Source organism: Rhamphochromis longiceps, linkage group LG1 (genome assembly GCF_057381845.1).
Source record: "Rhamphochromis longiceps isolate RC_006_pf linkage group LG1, R_longiceps_female_GT1.1, whole genome shotgun sequence".
In the NCBI taxonomy this organism is placed as follows: Eukaryota; Metazoa; Chordata; class Actinopteri; order Cichliformes; family Cichlidae; genus Rhamphochromis; species Rhamphochromis longiceps.
In genome coordinates, this window is record NC_140557.1 from 6,535,543 (window position 1) to 6,553,569 (window position 18,027).

Here is an 18,027-nt window from a genome sequence, read left to right on the forward strand (position 1 = left end):
TGCAGAGCCACTGCAGGTGGGCCATGAACAACCAGAGGAAAAACAAAACCATTAAAATATGTTAAGAAAAAAAAAATTGCTGAAAACTTGCTAAAACCTATTATAGCAGCTGCCAAGCTTCCGAAGTGGGTCATGCCAGAAAAAGCTTGAAAACCAACGACTTACTTAATTAGCACAGAAATCCCCATTTTTGACCTGATGGTGCTAAAAAGGATCCCACAGAGGAGACGACACACCGAGTTTCTTCGAAGTCGCTATATTTAATGATCAATTACATTGTTATTAATTTACAACTTCTGTCTTTTACAAAACAAAGGTACACCCATTATACAGTATACAAATGTACCACAACATGTTTGAGGAATGTCATCTTTGTAGAAGCCCCTGGTGCGTTTTTAAAAGTTTATTTTTGTCACACAGTATTTACAGCTCTCAGAGCTAAAAGCACCGGGACATGGCAGGACAGACACGAGTCTCTTTTCATGGAGTTCCCAGCAGCTACGGGCTGAGAAAGGGACTGCACGTTCAATAAAGTTCAAAGCTGCTGGTTTACTTTTCATTTTAAAAGGCCAAAGGCCCCAACCTTCATTTGTTTGTTATATGTACAACATAAAAGAGATATTAAGAGAATACTCAAATACGATAAGGTAGCAACAACAACAACAATATCTCCTGGACCACAGTAAATGCAAAATTACTGAGGTTGCAAGTTTGACCAGGTCTGGGCCATAATACATCAACAATGTTGACTAATACAGGAAGTCCAAGAGGTCATGGGATACAAAAAGGATGTTAATCCAACTCTGTGATGTCAGCAGTGTCATGTTAAGTCAGCTGATCAGTGGATAAGCGATATTGAGTTAACGGTCATTGTAGTGGCTTTTGGGGAAGTGAGAGCTCAAGTAAACATCCACTGCCAGCCGTCTGTCAATCATTACAGATTCTGTTAGAGTTATGCAACAACACATTAGTGCTCAAATACTGTATCACAACAGGTCAAGAGTGTAATAACTGTTTTGGCTGGTCGAGCACCTTGAGAGGTTTCACAGTGGGAACCCAGAGATGAAATCACTGCTGAAGCAACAAAATCCTGCAAGAACCAGTCATGGTCTTGCCCGTCTTTTAAAAATAACTGGGAGAGATGAGTGTCTCTAATAAAAACATTAAGGCAGCAACAGCATCTCTCATGAGGGAAAAGTGATATAATCATAATTCTTTTTAAAAAGTCGGTGGAAAGAAAATAGAACAGCCAGATTCTGTAGCCAGGCAGAGATATAGACAGAACAAATTACTCATCCACAACAGATCAACAGTGAGCATCATGTGAGTAATTAGTAAAGCAAAGTGCAAAGTAGCAGCAGTTATAGAGAAGTATTGCTAAGTGCAGAAACTGCTTGCATATTTATCTTATTCCATATAAGACATTACACACTCCAAATACCCGCACAACCAACACACTATACACACGTCTATATTTCATAAGGCACATTAGCATGCTGGAAGCATCCTGGAAGTGAAGCAGAAAAAGACTTGGAACAGAATGGAGATTCTTTGAGTAAGAAGGGAAAGGATAAGGATCTGTATGAAAAATAAAACTTTGCATGCTGGTGATGACAATGGATGGACAGCAAAACCAAAAAGTTAAAAACACATGCACTGGGTAAAATGGGCTCCATGCCAGCCCAATCCAGTCCACACCTGTGCAAAAATATATGACACTTTCTCTTCGTGCTTCACTGACCAAACAAGAACACGTTTAAGACGAAAACGGGAAGTATTGACGTTGATGCAAAAGGGGAAGTCCTGGTTTGACTTCACTCCTCAGTCAGTAGCTTTGGCAGTGAGGGGCTCAGTTTCTGAGGGGTCATCCTGAGGAAACACCACATAACACACCTTCTGGCCCTTGTACGTGAGTTTTTCTGCAATACAAAAGACATCATGAGCAGTCAGACTCAGATGGAATTACTGCTGACATAAATAGTTAATATGTTCTGTACGCTGGAAAAAACCAACTCACCAACTAATCTATAGAGCCATTTGGGTTTCTCCTTCCACTGCACACCCACAAAGTATACAGGGACTCCAGTCAACATGATAACCATACCCAGGCCACAAACCACTGGTTCAGAGTACAGGCTGAAGCCCAGCAGCACAGCCCAGAAGATCAGGTAGCTGATCGGGATCAACAGGTTCACCTACACAGAACAAAAACACATTTGTACAAAAACCCTTGCCACTGTAAATATGTTGATTTATCTGCAATGAACATAATTATCTTTTTCCTTACCTTTTTTTTCTTTTTACATTTGTAAACCCATACTGTCTCTACATGTAGCATCCAAATATATAAACATGTACATATATTTGTCTGGGATATTATCAAAAACTAATTTTTGACATTTAATTTAATGCTTTAATGTATTGCAATGTAATACTTATTTGTTTGTTTTTACTTTTTATTTTAATTTTCAGCTTTTATTTGACAATAAAAGTAAAAACAGAGAGCGATTGGAGGGAATGGCATACAGGAGAATGAACGTAAACAGAAAACAGGAAATAGTGGATGTTATTTGTGCACTAACTAATGTCATGTAACTGCCATTTGTGACACCAGGGGGCGCCAAAACAATATGCATGCTAACTCATTGTTAAATGGCAAAATCTAGTGGTACACAAATCAGACTGCTGGGAGCTCTCAGTTTCCTATGCTAAATGCACAGATTACTGTGACACATTCATTGCAGACTACTTTATATACTACTATATGAAAATTAGCGTGTATGTCTACATCACCAGTCTATACATTACACCGTCTTCTTTGTTTTAAATGCATTAAAATTGACACACTGTTCAGAGCCTTTGAATAAAAGTTTTTAAAAATTATTGATTTGATGTAATGGGAAGCTTAATTTTATAATTGATTTGCCTTTGTTTAAAAAAAATCTAATTATTATAATTTAATTCAAAATTAAATACTTTTATTTGAATCTGTCAGCTTTTTAAGCTTATTTCAAATTTCTATTTTTTTCTTTCTGCCTTACATAATTTTAATATTTTCATTTTTTAAATTCCTCACTATAATCTGCTTTTATTGTGGTTAAGTTATACCTCCAGATAAAACAAGTGCCATACCTTTATAGGTCTAGCCAGGTTGGGCCTTTTCTTGCGGAGGTAGAGAAGGCCGGCAATGGTTACCCCATAGGACAAATAGTTGATAAAGGACACATAGTTGATCAGGTTGTGTGTCTCCCCAATACACAGGATGACAACTGTGGCAAAGCACTGTAGGACAGAACAGGTTCAAACAAGAGAAAATTAAAGCACTGAATCTCTGTTTTGAAGCTACACAGCTGGATAAACCTGTTAGTGTGAAACGTACACAGAGCAGCAGGGCAGGAATTGGTGTGCAGTTTTTTAGGTGGATCATTGCCAGCAGATAAGGAAGGTGACCCTCTCTGGCGCCAGAGAAACACAATCTACCGAGAGACATATTTACACATGTTATACACGTTATTTTGTGGAAACAGCGGGCATCAGTAAAAATAAGTAAAAATTAGGGTTTGGTGTGTTGTACAATGCAAGACAAAGCGTTTGTGCTGTACCTGGAGGAGGTAAACAAATATCCATTAATTCCTCCAAAGGTGGACAAAGCTACAGAGATTGGCATCACCCAGGAAAACATTCCCAGCAGTTTCTCCCCAAATGTCTGAAAAAACACAAAACGTGATTGTCCAGATGACCGACATGTTGACTAAATTAATTATTTATTAATTCATCAGTCCCCTCGATTACTGCACTAATTGATTGATTCACTGAAAGATTAAATAGCCTTTTTAACAGCCTGCCTGCATACCACTATAAGACTATGGTTATATATGCATGTAGGTACGATGTAGGTACGAGATATAATTTTTTACAGTATATTTTCAATGTTTTTCAGGCGTGAACTCAACAGGCGTGAACCCTCTCTACAAGGGGCTCCACAACAGGTGGCTCCACATGTTTGATTTGGCAGACGTTTATGCTGGATGCAATTCCTGATGCAATCCCAAAGGGGATTAATGTCTCAGGCTGGAATCAAACCAGCAACCTGCTACTTGCCAAACTAAAATAACCATTAATGATGCAAAATAAAACTGCGTGCGTAAGCAGTGACTGAAGTGACCGCTGCTCGACATGTGACAGGATTGCAAATACACAACTGGAGCCTGGAATGTCTGTTGACTTTAGCAGTATATGAGCTGAAACAGGTTTGAATATACAGCCTGAATTCCAAAAATGAGGCCACTGTGTGCACTGTAAACAAAAGTAGTTTTATGATTTGCAAATCTAATAAAACAACATTTTCATAGTAGAACATAGAAAACGACTCAAATGTTCAAACTGAGAAAATGTCCCATTTTAAGAAAAATACTGGCTCATTTTTAGTATGTTGGGAGCCACCCGTCCTAAAACCCGTTGCTATGTTTTCTATGTGCTGCTTTGAATAAAATATGGATTCATGAGTTCAGTTATTGCATTCTGTTTTACATTTTCCACAGTGTCTCAGCTTTTTCAGAACTGGGTTTGTAAAATATCCAGTCATGGCGCCGGAGAGCTGCTCACCACTGCCACAGCATTAGAGCTGAGGAGCTCCTCTGGGGTCATGGAGGAGAAGTAGGCAATGTTGGTCATAGTGTAGACAAGGGTCACCAGTGGGATGGAAATGTAGATGGCACGGGGCAGGTTCCTGATGACAGGAAAAATATTAATGATATGGGGCAGAACTTAAGAAAAACTTGTGGTGTGTCTGCTAGCTTTGCTTATGCATATCGTACTTGCGCGGCTCTACGACCTCCTCTGTGACGTAGTTGAGGAAATTCCAGCCGCTGTAGGCAAAGGAGGCCTGGAGGAAGGCCAGCGCTATCTGTCCCACTGAGGGGTCCTGACTGAATTCAAAGGCCGCACTGGGCTGCAGGGCATCGTAATGACCTGGATGAAAGATGAGAAATATAGAACGAGCAAATAAAAACCGTAAAATAATTGTTGGTTCATCACTAATCATTTTAATGCAATAAAACCAGAGAGCAGATGAAACATGTCCAGAGCACAGAAATTACTGTTACCAATTACTGAAAAACATTTTTTATGCATGTGTGCACATGTCTGTGTGTTTACCTCTACAAATTTGGACAAGTCCTACTATTATAATGAGAACTAGCGCGAGAAGTTTTCCTATAGTGAAAATGTCCTGGATCCTTGTCGCCCAACGCACACTGGAGCAGTTCACCCAGGTCAGGAATACTGCACATATACACACAAACACACACAGCAGAAAAATCATTAAAGTTTTACGTAAAAAAAGTTAAAGGTTTATTCACAGGTATTTGTGTATTTCATGCAAAGCATCACGTCAACAACACATTTAAATTTGCAAATTACTCTCTCTCAATCCCTACTTTCTATTTCCTGCTTGTGTAAACTGCACATGTGTGGCCCTGCTCTCCTCTAGGCTGCTGACCTTGACATTATCACTAAGTTTTGAGGGTATTTTTGTGAAAGCCAACATAGTATCGAATGGCCCAATTCCAAGAGAGCCAAATCAGCCAAGCACAAATGTCTCTCAGTTGTGCTTACAAGCAAAAGAAAGAAAGAGACCTACAAATACGTCAAACAATACTGTTATTGTTCCTCTAAACTCCTAGGCTACTCAGGGACTAGGTATTTTCTAGGTATTTTCTGTCTTCTTTTTTGTGCTGTTCTGAAAGCACTTCAAGTGCTCTACTGAGAAGAAAGGCGCTATGTAAGTACCAGTCCATTTGTCCTGCGGGTGCAGATCAGATGCACGAGCTACACCTGCACAGTGTGCTCATTCTTTTACTCTGGCATCCTCGTCTTCCAGGCTCTTTCCTTCATTCTTCCAAATACTCTTTAGATTTGTTTTGCTCTCCGAATTCAATCCCACCTCTCCTTACATACTTAACACTACTGGCTCAACAAATTCATTATCTTCCAAATGACAAAGATCCTTGTTTAATTAAATCCCCATTTTCTTAGTTACTTCTTGTGTTGTCTCTAATTTCATGTCACACTCTTTGAGCCAGGCTATAACATGCTTATGACTTCCAAACATTTCTGATACTTTAAAGTCGTTTGCCCAGAGCTATGCACAACATAAATAATAGTGACATCCAAATAAATCACATAAAAATATTAGTGATGGGTTTATTGGGTGGAAATCAGTGATAACTTTACAAGCAGGATGAGAGTTGTCAGGCAGGAAAAGCTTCCCAGCCAGGGTATGTCCACTTTTTTGTCAACTCCAGTTATCTTCACAGCGTCTCTATAGTCCACTTATCTGTTGCTTGTGTTTCACATGCCCTCAGAATTGCAGGTGTCTTAAAATGGGAACATGGAGATTAGGAAACGGTTGAGCCCTCGGGGTGTATTAAAGGAAGATAATCTAGTTATTCATTCATTTCATTCTTTTTTTTTTTGGGACCTATTCTTTTTTTGGCTCATATTTCACCTTCTCTCTTCTGACACTTCTTTCCTTCTCTCTTTTACCCACTAACACCCACTCTAGTGACCTAGCAGTGACCATGTCATCCATCACTAGGGCTAGAGTTTTCCTCCCACCACAGAAATCTGAACAAGCTGCTTCCGCTGGCAGAGGCACAGACGTATATACACACACGTGTGAATTTTTGGCAAGAGGTTTTGGAGGCACCGGGCAGAGCTTTCTCTCCCCTACAACACTGCTGTGTTTTATAGTCAATTACCCTTGGAGTGTTACATGAATTTCCGTTTCTGTGTTCCTGCATGAACCCCCACTACGACCTCCCCCAACTTTCCTCTATTCTAACCCTGACAGGAAGGAGGTGCCAGTGGCTTTGAATGTGACAGTGCAGGTAAATCTGTGTCCTGCTGTCACTGCTTCTATTGAAGGCTGCCTCAGCTCTAGAATACTAACTAATTACCACTTTAAGTCTTAATGGATTCTGACCCCAACTCACTGCAGATTTATCAGCAGGCTTTAACCTCAGGAACGCCTCCTCCTGGTCCAGGATCTGGACTCAGGAGTCACCACACTGGCAAAAACTCCCCAGTCCTGTCTATACATCACAAAATATCTGATAACAAAATCTTCAACGAGGAGACCTATGAGATCTAAAAAAGGATGCTGAAAGTTACAGATAGAGAGGAAAGAATGTAATTACATATGTTATATGGAGGAGATTAAATGGGCTTTGAGGAAAAATTCTAAATGAATAATGAATAGGGGTAAAACAATTCTGAAACCAAGAACAAAATGACTATGCAAGCATCCACAATACCGTACCCCAATTCTTGTGCCATGGTACACTTGTGGAACTGTTGGCTTAATAGTTTTTCTAGCTATAAAACATTTGTGATTTTGTTTTCAGCTGGAGAATTAGCAACATAATAAAATTAAATCCAAAATTCCTCTAAGGCCATTACAGAGCTCTGTGTAAACATGACATTCTTCTTGGCGTTTGATGCCTACCATACACTGGAAGAATCATGTCATTTGTCCAACGTGTGACAGTTTTTCCATCCCCTACAACGATAGTGACATTTTGTTCTTCTGAGCCACTCTGGTTTGTTCTGTCTTTAGGGCAGCCGCTAGTCTGATGATTCACCATGAGCCCTCAATCGAATTTTAAATGAGTTTTGTGCAGCATTCAATAAAACATCCAGTGTGTTCAAGGGTTCAGAGGAAGCCTGAACTAAACTCGCTCAGCCACACTAAAATAGAATTTGTGCATGACGTTTTTATTCTGAGCTAACATACTTGTGTGCTTTCTTAATTTGTGTCTACGTTATGCTCATAGTTGTTCTGACTCTATGGGGGGCTCCATTTTCCAAATAATGAGAAAGAATTAATACACAGTTGATACACGAACGTTTAGAGCAGTAGTTCAGATTGTAGTACACATAGTAAAATAAATAGAAATGGTATTTCCACTTTTACTGAAAACAATTTTACAGTCTTCTTTTTTGAAATAAATTGAAGTCAATGATCTGAACCAGTGATGGAGACATAACGTGAAACTTCTCCCTACTGTACCAACACAATAATGGACTAACACAGACTTCTTGCTGGAATGTATTCTCTTGGCCTTTGAAATAAAAACATCACATTTATAGTGACTGTTTTGTGGGATTGAGTATAAAATTAATGATGATGGCTCCATAAGACAAGTTACAGTGTTTTACAATTTAAAGAAATATTTAAAGAATACGGGGCGATCGTGGCTCAAGAGTTGGGCGTTCGTCTTGTAATCGGAAGGTTGCCGGTTCGAGCCCCGGCTCTGACAGTCTCGGTCGTTGTGTCCTTGGGCAAGACACTTCACCCGTTGCCTACTGGTGATGGTCAGAGGGTCCGGTGGCGCCAGTGTCCGGCAGCCTCCCCTCTGTCAGTGCGCCCCAGGGCGGCTGTGGCTACACTGTAGCTTGCCATTACCAGTGTGCGAATGGGTGGATGATTGTGTATAGTGTAAAGCGCTTTGGGGTCCTTAGGATCAAGTAAAGCGCTATGCAAATACTGACCATAAAGAATATAAAACAGTGTTGACTGCTGGAAAATGAATTTTTCTTTCTTTTTAGTGAAACTGATCAGCAGATGACAAACTAAACTGCAGGATAAATGAGCGTGCATGGCTGTGCTGCTGTGGGCTGTCGAGTGTGCCTATTCTTAGAAGAACACAGCCAGCTTACAACTGGACCTGTCTGGTTTTCACCAACACACGCACGCCTGGGTCACCCTGTGACTCTAGAGCAGTATGCTCAGCAGGAGAGGAAGGAGGGGGGAAACATAACTAGGCTGACTCGCATTCATAAACCCTCAACTAAGAAAAGTTCAGTGAACTTAAGAGCACCCTCACGAAGACTCAGCACAGCAAGAAAATATAACACATTAATTCTGGTGCTGGAAAGTGATGAAATATTTACTTTATCCTTCACAGGTAACTTGAACTTTTTCTTTTCTTATCCCTTCCTATCGACTACCTGTGTTGCCAATTGCCTGATATGATGCTGCTCATTTACATGCACCTGTCTTTGGTTTTTAAGGTGGATGGAACTACAATGAAAGGGCTTCAACTGTACATAGATGATTCTTTTAGGGTTCAGAATAATATGTTTTCCATCTGTCATCAGACGTCTGACACTTTCTCTCCTCACAGACTGATTGAGTTTCATAAGATATGAATCTTGCATAACTGCTGATCACAGACGGGTGACTACAATCTTTCTGTGACTTTAAGTCTCAAGTGTGATGCCATAGACCAGATTGGAGGACAGGGGTCGAACCAGCTAGCCAATAGAAACATCAAACATCTGACTCGAATGTCTGGCTGGCCAATGGGGACTTCCATCATTATTGATGTGAAAGGTATTCTGCGCTTTTCCTATTTCCATGGTGCCCTGTGACAGTAACAATGCACAATAGTGTAGACACAACCTCTCATTAGCAGCGTCCACAAAGACTGGCACCATTATGTATTCTGACACTGATACTGAGACACACGCACACACACACACACACACACACACACACACACACACACACACACACACACACACACACACACACACACACACACACACACACACACACACAAACTCATACCACACTCTAGAATACAACACAAAAACCCACTCGCACAGTGTCCCTTGCCCAAAGTAGGCAGCAGTTGTAGGATTCTGTTGCCATAAATAGTAGAGGGTACTCAGCAAATGCTAAGCCTGACGTGCGCACACACCCACATACGAAGCCAACCATCCCACTCCCCGTCTATCCCGTTTCCCCTTCTCCATCCGGTTCTGACAGGACCAAACTGGCTGGTTTGTGGATCGGATACATGCAAGGTCTGCTTGGGCCACTGGCTATTTAAATACAGATACCCCAACTGATCAGATTAGAGGCTGGAGATAGAGCATAACATTTCTTGTGGAATTATCAAATGACAATGACAGCCCTGAGCACACTGAAGTGTCACAGAATCACATTTCTTTAAGCCACCGCAGGAAATGGATTTGATTTGGTTTGATTAGTCTGGTTTACTTTGGTAAATGCACAAACTTGCCTAAGATGGAAGTACCTTTTTCCTTGTTATTATTTGTCTTCCAAACAGTCATTTATAGGAACATCGTATATAGGAGCAACAGTATTTTGGAAATATATGTACAAGTGCAAGTTAAAATAGATATTTTTCTTTAAGATCAGTTGCTTTTTATGTTGCTTTGGAAGCAGATGCTTGGTCTGATGTTTACCTCACTGGGAGTCACTCTGGCTCATTCAGTCAGATGACTTGCATGTTGAAGACAACAGCAGGTCTGAAGTGTGATACTGTGAACTAGTTTGTCATGATGACACAGGCATAGGCCACACACATGCAGTCACGCAGAAGAGCAACAAATCTGTCAACCACTCATCTGTTTATTCCATGCCACCTGAAAAATCTGGCCAGCAACCAATCAGCTTGCCACTATGGAAATGCTAAGGAAAGCATTTATCCATTATTAATCATTAATCATAAATGGACAGTCAAAATTCAGGCTTATCAGAGTTGAAGTAAACTCAGAAAATGTTGCGTTCCTGAGGTGGAATGTTAAGCACTCCCAGTTCCCATGGTGTATTGCAAGCTGTATGAATGTCAAAGCTATTTTGCTCTCAAAAACCTGAGGGCAACAACTGTATTCTTAAATACATAATTAGCAATTTTACAGCAAGTTGTGGCCTGCTGCTGTAGAACAAGATGACTGACTGTATTTCAGAAGCAAAACAGGAAAGAAATACTGCCAAGGTCTTGCATTTGAAATGCTGACCTGAAGAATTCCTCTGTGGCAGAGTGTGTGACTTTATATTTAATAAAAAGCAAAGAATGTCTCCTTATCTTGTTCTTGAAAAAAAAAAGATCTTTTACTGCACTGGATGCTTCAGTTTGTTTGGAATCAAGAACCATGTGCTTAGCATTAGCAACAATGTTTACCCTGGCAGGACAGTTCTAAAAACTGTTCAGTGGAAAATCAAAGAGAGATAAGACGTAAGGACAACACTAAACTAGAATAAACATTTACTTAAACTATCATGGAATAGATAAATAGAGTTTCTAAGGCTGCTGGTGACTCACAGACACAAATTGTTGCGAGAAGTTTGGTGGCGATGAACGGAGGAAAACAGTGCTGAAAGGCCGGCTGCAAGACGTAATTGGAGAAGGTGAGCGCAATGACGGCCAACGTGGTTGGGTACATGATGAGGACAGCGCTCCATAACAACAGGAATCTAAAGGATGAAGAGACAGAACGGGATTTCAATTTAGAATAAAGTTCAGTGTAATAACTTGAGACTAAGTGGAGAGGGGGGGGGCTGTCACTTGTGGGCAGTTATTTTGACAAGGAAGGGACTTTCACTGCTCTTATAACATTATTCCATATTCAATAAACTGTATAAAAAATAGACATAGCTGCCATGATGTCATATTGGTGATGCTTTTTAAACAACTTGAGCTGAGCATTTGCACCCAACTCACTGGTGAACAGCTGGTGATTGATTTGTTACCCAGTGATGGTACCCTGGATAATCCTCCTTGCTGACTGTAAAAAAAAACATTAAAAAAATAACTTATTGTTTAATTATGACCTGAAACCAGAAACTAGACCCAGAAAGTGATCAGGAAACGGTTTACTCTGGCACAGAACAAGACAGTTGAAGACCATTAAGTCTTTCTGCAACCACAGAGGTTGCAAAAAGGTTGGTGGTTTCACTTTTCAGACCTGGATGTTAGGTCAGTCTTTTATACTGTCTTTGATTCCATCCCAGCTTTACAGTCACACCTATACTTAAACCTGTCAGCAAAACAACATCACTGTAGAAGTTGGGTCTTTACTTAACCTCCTACGACCTGGCGCCCACATATGTGGACATCACATTTTGGGTTGTCTAGACCACAACACTAAATTTTGCTCTAGCACATTAGCAGGAGCTTCAGCGTTCCATCTGTGGCTGCAGAGGATGTGCTCAGGCAAACACTCAGTGTTTGACACTCGTTTTTTGACAGCATTTAAAGCAGATTTTACAACCACTGTTGTAACTTAGAAAAAAAAGGATGTACTTGCATGCATAAAGCACTTACTAAATGCAAGCCATACTTGGTTATCATCAAGGAAGCATTGACCTGATGATTTTATTAAATTAAAAACGTCAGAGGACCAAAGCCATTAAGCACATACTTTGGACATGTAAGGCTTTGGGGGAGTTTTTTTCAAACTCAAGTAACTCCAGAATTTTACTATTGGTGCGTTGGAAGTTGAAAACATAATGAAAACTTTAATTCCACCTCCAGAGTGAGTGCTTTTTGTTGCTTGTTCCCTTCTTATTCTTTCTGTGTTGGTATTCAACTGTAATTCAAAAACTCCTACACTAGTTCTTACTTTCTGCTGTTTTTAACATTTTTGAGTCGTTTGCTGCTGCTCCTGTGTTTAATCCTTTGTGGTACTTGCTTCATTCATAGTTGCAAAATAACCGAACAGAGAAAGTCAGACTGAACTACTTTCACAGAAATGCTTCTGAAGGCTGGCACAGTATATAACAAGTTTGACCTTCTCAGACTTAGAATGCCGCTCTATGATCAGCTGACACACCACATGACCTCTGAAAGTCATAAGACGCTCACAGATGATTGGTTCAAAGCCAACACGCCCATTGGACTGTTGCAATATAATTCATATGAGGAAAAATAATTCAGGGGGAAAGACGCAACAAGCTGCTACTGCAGTTTAGGAACATCTGTATTTTAAAAAATGCATCTAGAAAAATGACAACGACAGTACTTACCCTACTAGGCCCCCAAAGATTTCTGTCACATATGAATAGTCACCTCCAGACTTTGGGATGGTGACACCCAATTCAGCGTAGCACATGGACCCAAGGGTGCAGATGCCCCCTCCACAAACCCACACGATGAGTGACAGTCCCACTGAACCTGCATGCTCCAACACTCCTTTAGGTGAGATGAAAATCCCAGAGCCAATGATGTTCCCTTAGGAGAAAATATTACAGTGATTATTTATACATAAATATTCATCAAAGACTTCTTTTTGTGTGTAACACAAGATTTGCTTTTATTGGTTTGTGCTCCCAAAGCTGTCACACTTCAATTTAAAACTCCAGACATTTAGAACAAATGGCATTTACCATTTATCTGTAGTTTGGTGATGATTTGGTCAGATGTTTATACATTCAGGTAAAAAGAAAAGTAACAGAATAAAGAACACAAAGTAGAATCAAAGCGATTCCAAAAGTCTTATTAAAACTTTGGCTTGAAGGTCACAATACTCTAACAGTAGCTCTCCAAGCTATTTTTGCTAAAGTTGGACAACACACATCTGTAGTTAAAGAGAAGGAGAAAGTGAAGAGGAAAGACTAGCACAGCCATGATGGGAAGTAAAGAAAAAACTCTTTTCTTTCTGCAGTAAGGCATGTGACTATTGCTTTCACTTAGTGATTAATGTAGCTATATATAGTAATGCTTTGACATATGACTGCATGGTATGCACAGCCTAATCTCAGTGATTTAAAGCTGCTGTTTGTACAGTGTTCTGCCACAGTGGCTACAGGCATTCTTCTATTTTTCAGCCATCCATTTTCTTAACTGTTGATCCAGTTCAGGGTTGTGTAGAGGATGGAGCCTATCCTGCACAACTCCCCGGAGGAAGCAGCACTCCTCAAAGGTAGTAGTGTCCTGCAGAAGAACAATGTACCCCACCACAATGCAGAAACTGTTTAGGGATGGCCCAAGGAACAGCCAGGCCTCTAATTTCAAGATCCCACTCAGATGAAAATCTGTAGGATGAACAAAATCTGATTCATGGATCCATGGAACCAAGTGGACCCAACAGATCTGATGCTAACATTTCAGTGTTAAACATCACTGAACATGCAAAAGGTGTTCTGTCTATGCCCTGATTGTTCAGATCTTTCAGCAGAACATGAGAGACCAACACAATATCGGTAGGATATTTTAATACTGGTGATAATACAGGTGAAACCATCCATAAAGCTGCAATTTCATTTATACAAATAACTAGTATATTTAATAAGATAATAAAGTAATTTAGTCCAGGCTCATTAAAATGTGACTCATTAAAAATCAGGCTCAGCTGACTCCCTAACAAGAACAAATAAAGGTTCTCTGACAGCTTGGTTGGCTCAGGCACATACTAATAAGCAAGTTCAGACTCAGTCTGACATTTACATGCCCTCACCCCTACCAAAAAAACGACAAAACAAAAGCTAGCACACATAACAAAGTAACCAAACAGCAGCTGTCACAGCAAAACATTGTTTGTACTGTCCTTCAAGTCTTTGTCCTCTTTGGAAAAGTGTGAGAAGAATTGAGTCCTCACAATAAAATATGACCCTGTCAACTGTAAATCTTTTAGAAACTATTAAAACCCAGAGGCACACTATGGCCCCAAATGCTCCCTAATGATGCAGATCCAGCAATGAGATCTGAGGAACGCATTTTTCATTGTCTGATCTGATTGTGGAGGCCACTGTGAGATGCAGAGCTGTTACATAATGCAAGTGTTGTGTTTGTTATGTCATAAAGTTTGGCACTACAGCTGAAACTGTTAGTCACAGGCCTACTGACCCTCTCTGCATCATATCCCAGCACCATCTCTGAGAAATTTTCTCAAAATGACCTCACATTGCTCACCATTTTATACAAGCAAATACTCCAAATCTCCTGTGCAAAAGGGAAAATGAAGAATGTCTCATATTATGTGGGTTTTTTTTGTAATGCTGCATGTATAATACCTCCTAACGGAGGGGGACTTGTACTACTACGATAAAGCGGTGAGCGATGATGAAGCTGGTGGCATGAAAATAGTGATTAATGTCACGACTAATAGCAAGTGAGCAATTGCAGAAAAGTATATTCAGTGTGGTTAGAGATTAATAATACAGGACATTTGATAGTTGTGGAGTATTGTCTAACTGTAAGTGTAACCAGTGGTAATCAGTAGCTACCTGAAGGCTTCCCTGCTGACAGCTTCAGCAGTCTATATTACTAGAACAAGGCATATGAAATGCAATGTGAGTAGGCTGTATCTGGTGGGTAGTAGCATGACTCAAGTTGCCTGTGTGTACTGGCTGTACAGGCTTTCCTCCATCTGTGCTTGTGGCAAGAGTTCAGCATTATGCTAAGCTGATCTGAGCGTTTATTTTAATCTTAAAATATTAATGTAGAAGAAAAATGAGCAGTCAATCGTCATATTACCTGAAGAAATCCAACACCAGTTTCTTAAATGATTACAGACCTGCCACATTAACATGTAATTATGAAAATCTTTGTGTGTGTGCAGTATGTAAACGCCTTCCCAATGTGATCAGCTTAAACGCTTACCAGCAAACATCCAGGATAAGCAGGGCTGCAGAGTATGCACTGTGTCTCCATCTCTTTTCCAGCCCGGAGCACTTACAGGCTTACCACTTACAATGCATTATCTTTGTGGACCACATTTCTGTGTTTTTGATAGGTTATGACACAACACTTGTTGATCAGCACCAGTCTGTAAAGAGCCTGTGATCAAATTTCAGAGAGATGCAAAAGGCTCTCTCATTACTGATCGTGGTGGAAAGTGGAAGAGTGGTGACTCTAGATTTCCTTAGACCAAAAATCCCACACTCTCTGAAATGGGATGACAGGGATGACTGGTTATGTCTTCTTATTTGTGTGAGTGTCCTTGCCTTATATGAGCAACATGAATCCAGAAAGTGTTTCTCAGTACCAGGAGAAACTAGAGCTCTGGGAGAAAGAAGCTCTAGCGGTCAGTTCCATACCCAGGTTTGAACCCAGGACACTCTTACACCCCTCTGTGATGCAGTGGTGATCTGCTGTGCTCACCTGCTAGTTTATTTTGAACTTGGCAAAGGACTTTACTTCATGCCAAATGACCACTTGAGTTGTTGCCCACCCGATGCACCACTCACTAGGCAGGCAGTGGAGCTCTTTTTCTCACACACTCATTCAGCTGCACTGCCAGATACAGGAAGTCTTTCACACCAAATACATTAAATCTTTATAATACTTTAATATTACTTCAACTCTGACAACAAAATAATTTCACAAATATGGACTAAATAAAGCATTATACTGAAGGAAAAAAAGTGAGTCAAACGCAAAATTTGCAGAAATAACATTAACTGCAATTACATCTCATTTCTATCAGAGCACATTAGATGTGAGCATGGCTATGAAGATGAACTGTTGAACTGAAAATATTTTTAAAAGGCAAACTATTAACTGGTTCCTTTGTAGCCTCTTGACTGTCGCAGAATTCCACCTTTCACTGAACTGCAAAAACCATTTGTCCCAGTGATAAACATTTCCCTTTTTATTTGTTGGTTAGTAATTTTTTTCCACTCATTAAGACTAATTTTTATATTTACCACAACAAATGTACAAAAATGAGGAACTGTTATTGAAGCCACTGATTTCCACTGCCAAAACCCTACCCTGCAACATGTGGTTCTGAAATACAATAAAATATTTTCGTGACAGGATTCATTGCAGATTGAATTGAACACTAGAATAGTGTAGAAGTCTATAAAAAGAGTATATGTTAAATTTACCGACCATTTCCTTATGTACACTTACTGTAAGGGATATGTAAAATGCAACATCAGATTTTGGAGGAAACTACAAACAGCACTGCAACTTCCTGTATTTTGACAGTTATCCAATTTTTGCAGATGCACGTGTAAAGTAAAATTCATTGTCTGCAGTATAAGCGTATTTTATGATGTAACTGGTATGATAAGGTTACTGAAATTAACGATATCAATGCCTTGGTTTAGTCAGTAGACTATCCGAGGACAATGCTACAATGGTAACAGTAAACTCTCCCACTGAAGCACGTGGGAGATGTGCCGGTTCTGCGTGTCTGTCAAGTTCAGCTTTAGATCATCCAGCCACGTATGCACGCTCATATTCAGACCACTCAGACTGATGCAACAGTTTCCACACAAAGCTCAGAACCCTGCATTCATACATCAGAGCGTGCGTGCGTAACGGCGACTTTCCAGCTATTCATTCTTAGAGTCAGACAGTCACGAACCACGTCTAAAAGAAAAGTCACATCTTAGTCTTTATAGTGTCCGTACAGCAAATATAATACGTAGAATAAAAGAACGGACTAGAATAAAAGCTCATACGTACAGTGAGTGACTCACACTGTGTGTAATTATACTCTAACCTTGACAGAGAAAGAGTAACTGTACATCAGCCACGTTATAAGCTTTCCGTTCGGTCACGTTTCCTCGTCAGTTTTTTCCTTGTCGCAGAATTCATCACTTCGAAACACTCTCCGTGAGTTGAGCACGTATAACAAAAGCTGTCACACACTCACCGATGATAATAGCGCAAGCGCTCAGAAGTCCAATTTCTTTTTTCAGGGTGACTCTGTCGCTATTGGAGGAGTCTTCATTCTTCTTTCTTTTCTTTTTGTCCTCCATCTCCTCCGCCTTGCAAATGGGCTTCCTGGTATCCTCGGTCCGGTCCAGATGCTTCCGACTGAACCAAGCTCCGCTTTACGGGCTGCCCTTATAACATCCCACAGATGAAGCAGGAAATGCGCATGCGTACAATGCGATCCACCTCTCAAACCCCAACCTTGACTCAGGTAAGTGAGTGCTGGCGTAGGCAATAGGGAACCAGTCCACTTTAAATAAAATTGTTCGATGAATGTGTTTGTAGAATATTGTGGTTAGATTTGTGAATCTGGACAAGCACATACTTTACTTTTTTCTTTACATATATTTTGCTTCGAAGGGGTCAAATATTTTAGTTTCGCAATAGTTCTCCAGGCTTTCTGGAAGTCTTTAAAAAAACAAAACAAAAAGTTTTGTTGGACATTTTTTGACTAGTCTTGAGACTGAAGAAGTCGCTTGGATGAGTGAAAACGCTACGTCCAGATGAACAGAATCAACTTTTTGGGATTTCCCTACCTCGATGA

At 40.2% G+C, this 18,027-nt stretch overlaps 1 protein-coding gene across 1 annotated transcript; it reads right to left on the reverse strand.

Moving 5' to 3' along the window:
- Positions 1 to 268: 268 nt before the first annotated feature.
- On the reverse strand, positions 269 to 17,613 carry slc7a10a (solute carrier family 7 member 10a). Its single transcript, XM_085415026.1, has 11 exons — positions 17,422 to 17,613; positions 12,842 to 13,046; positions 11,139 to 11,290; positions 5,158 to 5,283; positions 4,818 to 4,971; positions 4,606 to 4,729; positions 3,603 to 3,706; positions 3,380 to 3,476; positions 3,133 to 3,282; positions 2,018 to 2,195; positions 269 to 1,919 (listed from the first exon to the last, which is right to left on the reverse strand). Exons 1-11 carry the CDS (start codon positions 17,525 to 17,527, stop codon positions 1,822 to 1,824), a joined length of 1,494 nt encoding a protein of 497 aa, XP_085271152.1. The 5' UTR covers positions 17,528 to 17,613; the 3' UTR covers positions 269 to 1,821.
- Between the last annotated feature and the right edge of the window lie 414 nt (positions 17,614 to 18,027).

Coding starts and splice junctions, on each gene's coding strand:
- slc7a10a (XM_085415026.1), bottom strand. CDS start 17,527: ATGGAGGACAAAAAGAAAAGAAAGAAGAATGAAGACTCCTCCAATAGC. Junction 4,730..4,817: donor GAGGTCGTAGAGCCGCGCAA/GTACGATATGCA, acceptor TCCTGTCATCAG/GAACCTGCCCCGTGCCATCT. Junction 3,283..3,379: donor TTCCTGCCCTGCTGCTCTGT/GTACGTTTCACA, acceptor TCTGTCCTACAG/TGCTTTGCCACAGTTGTCAT.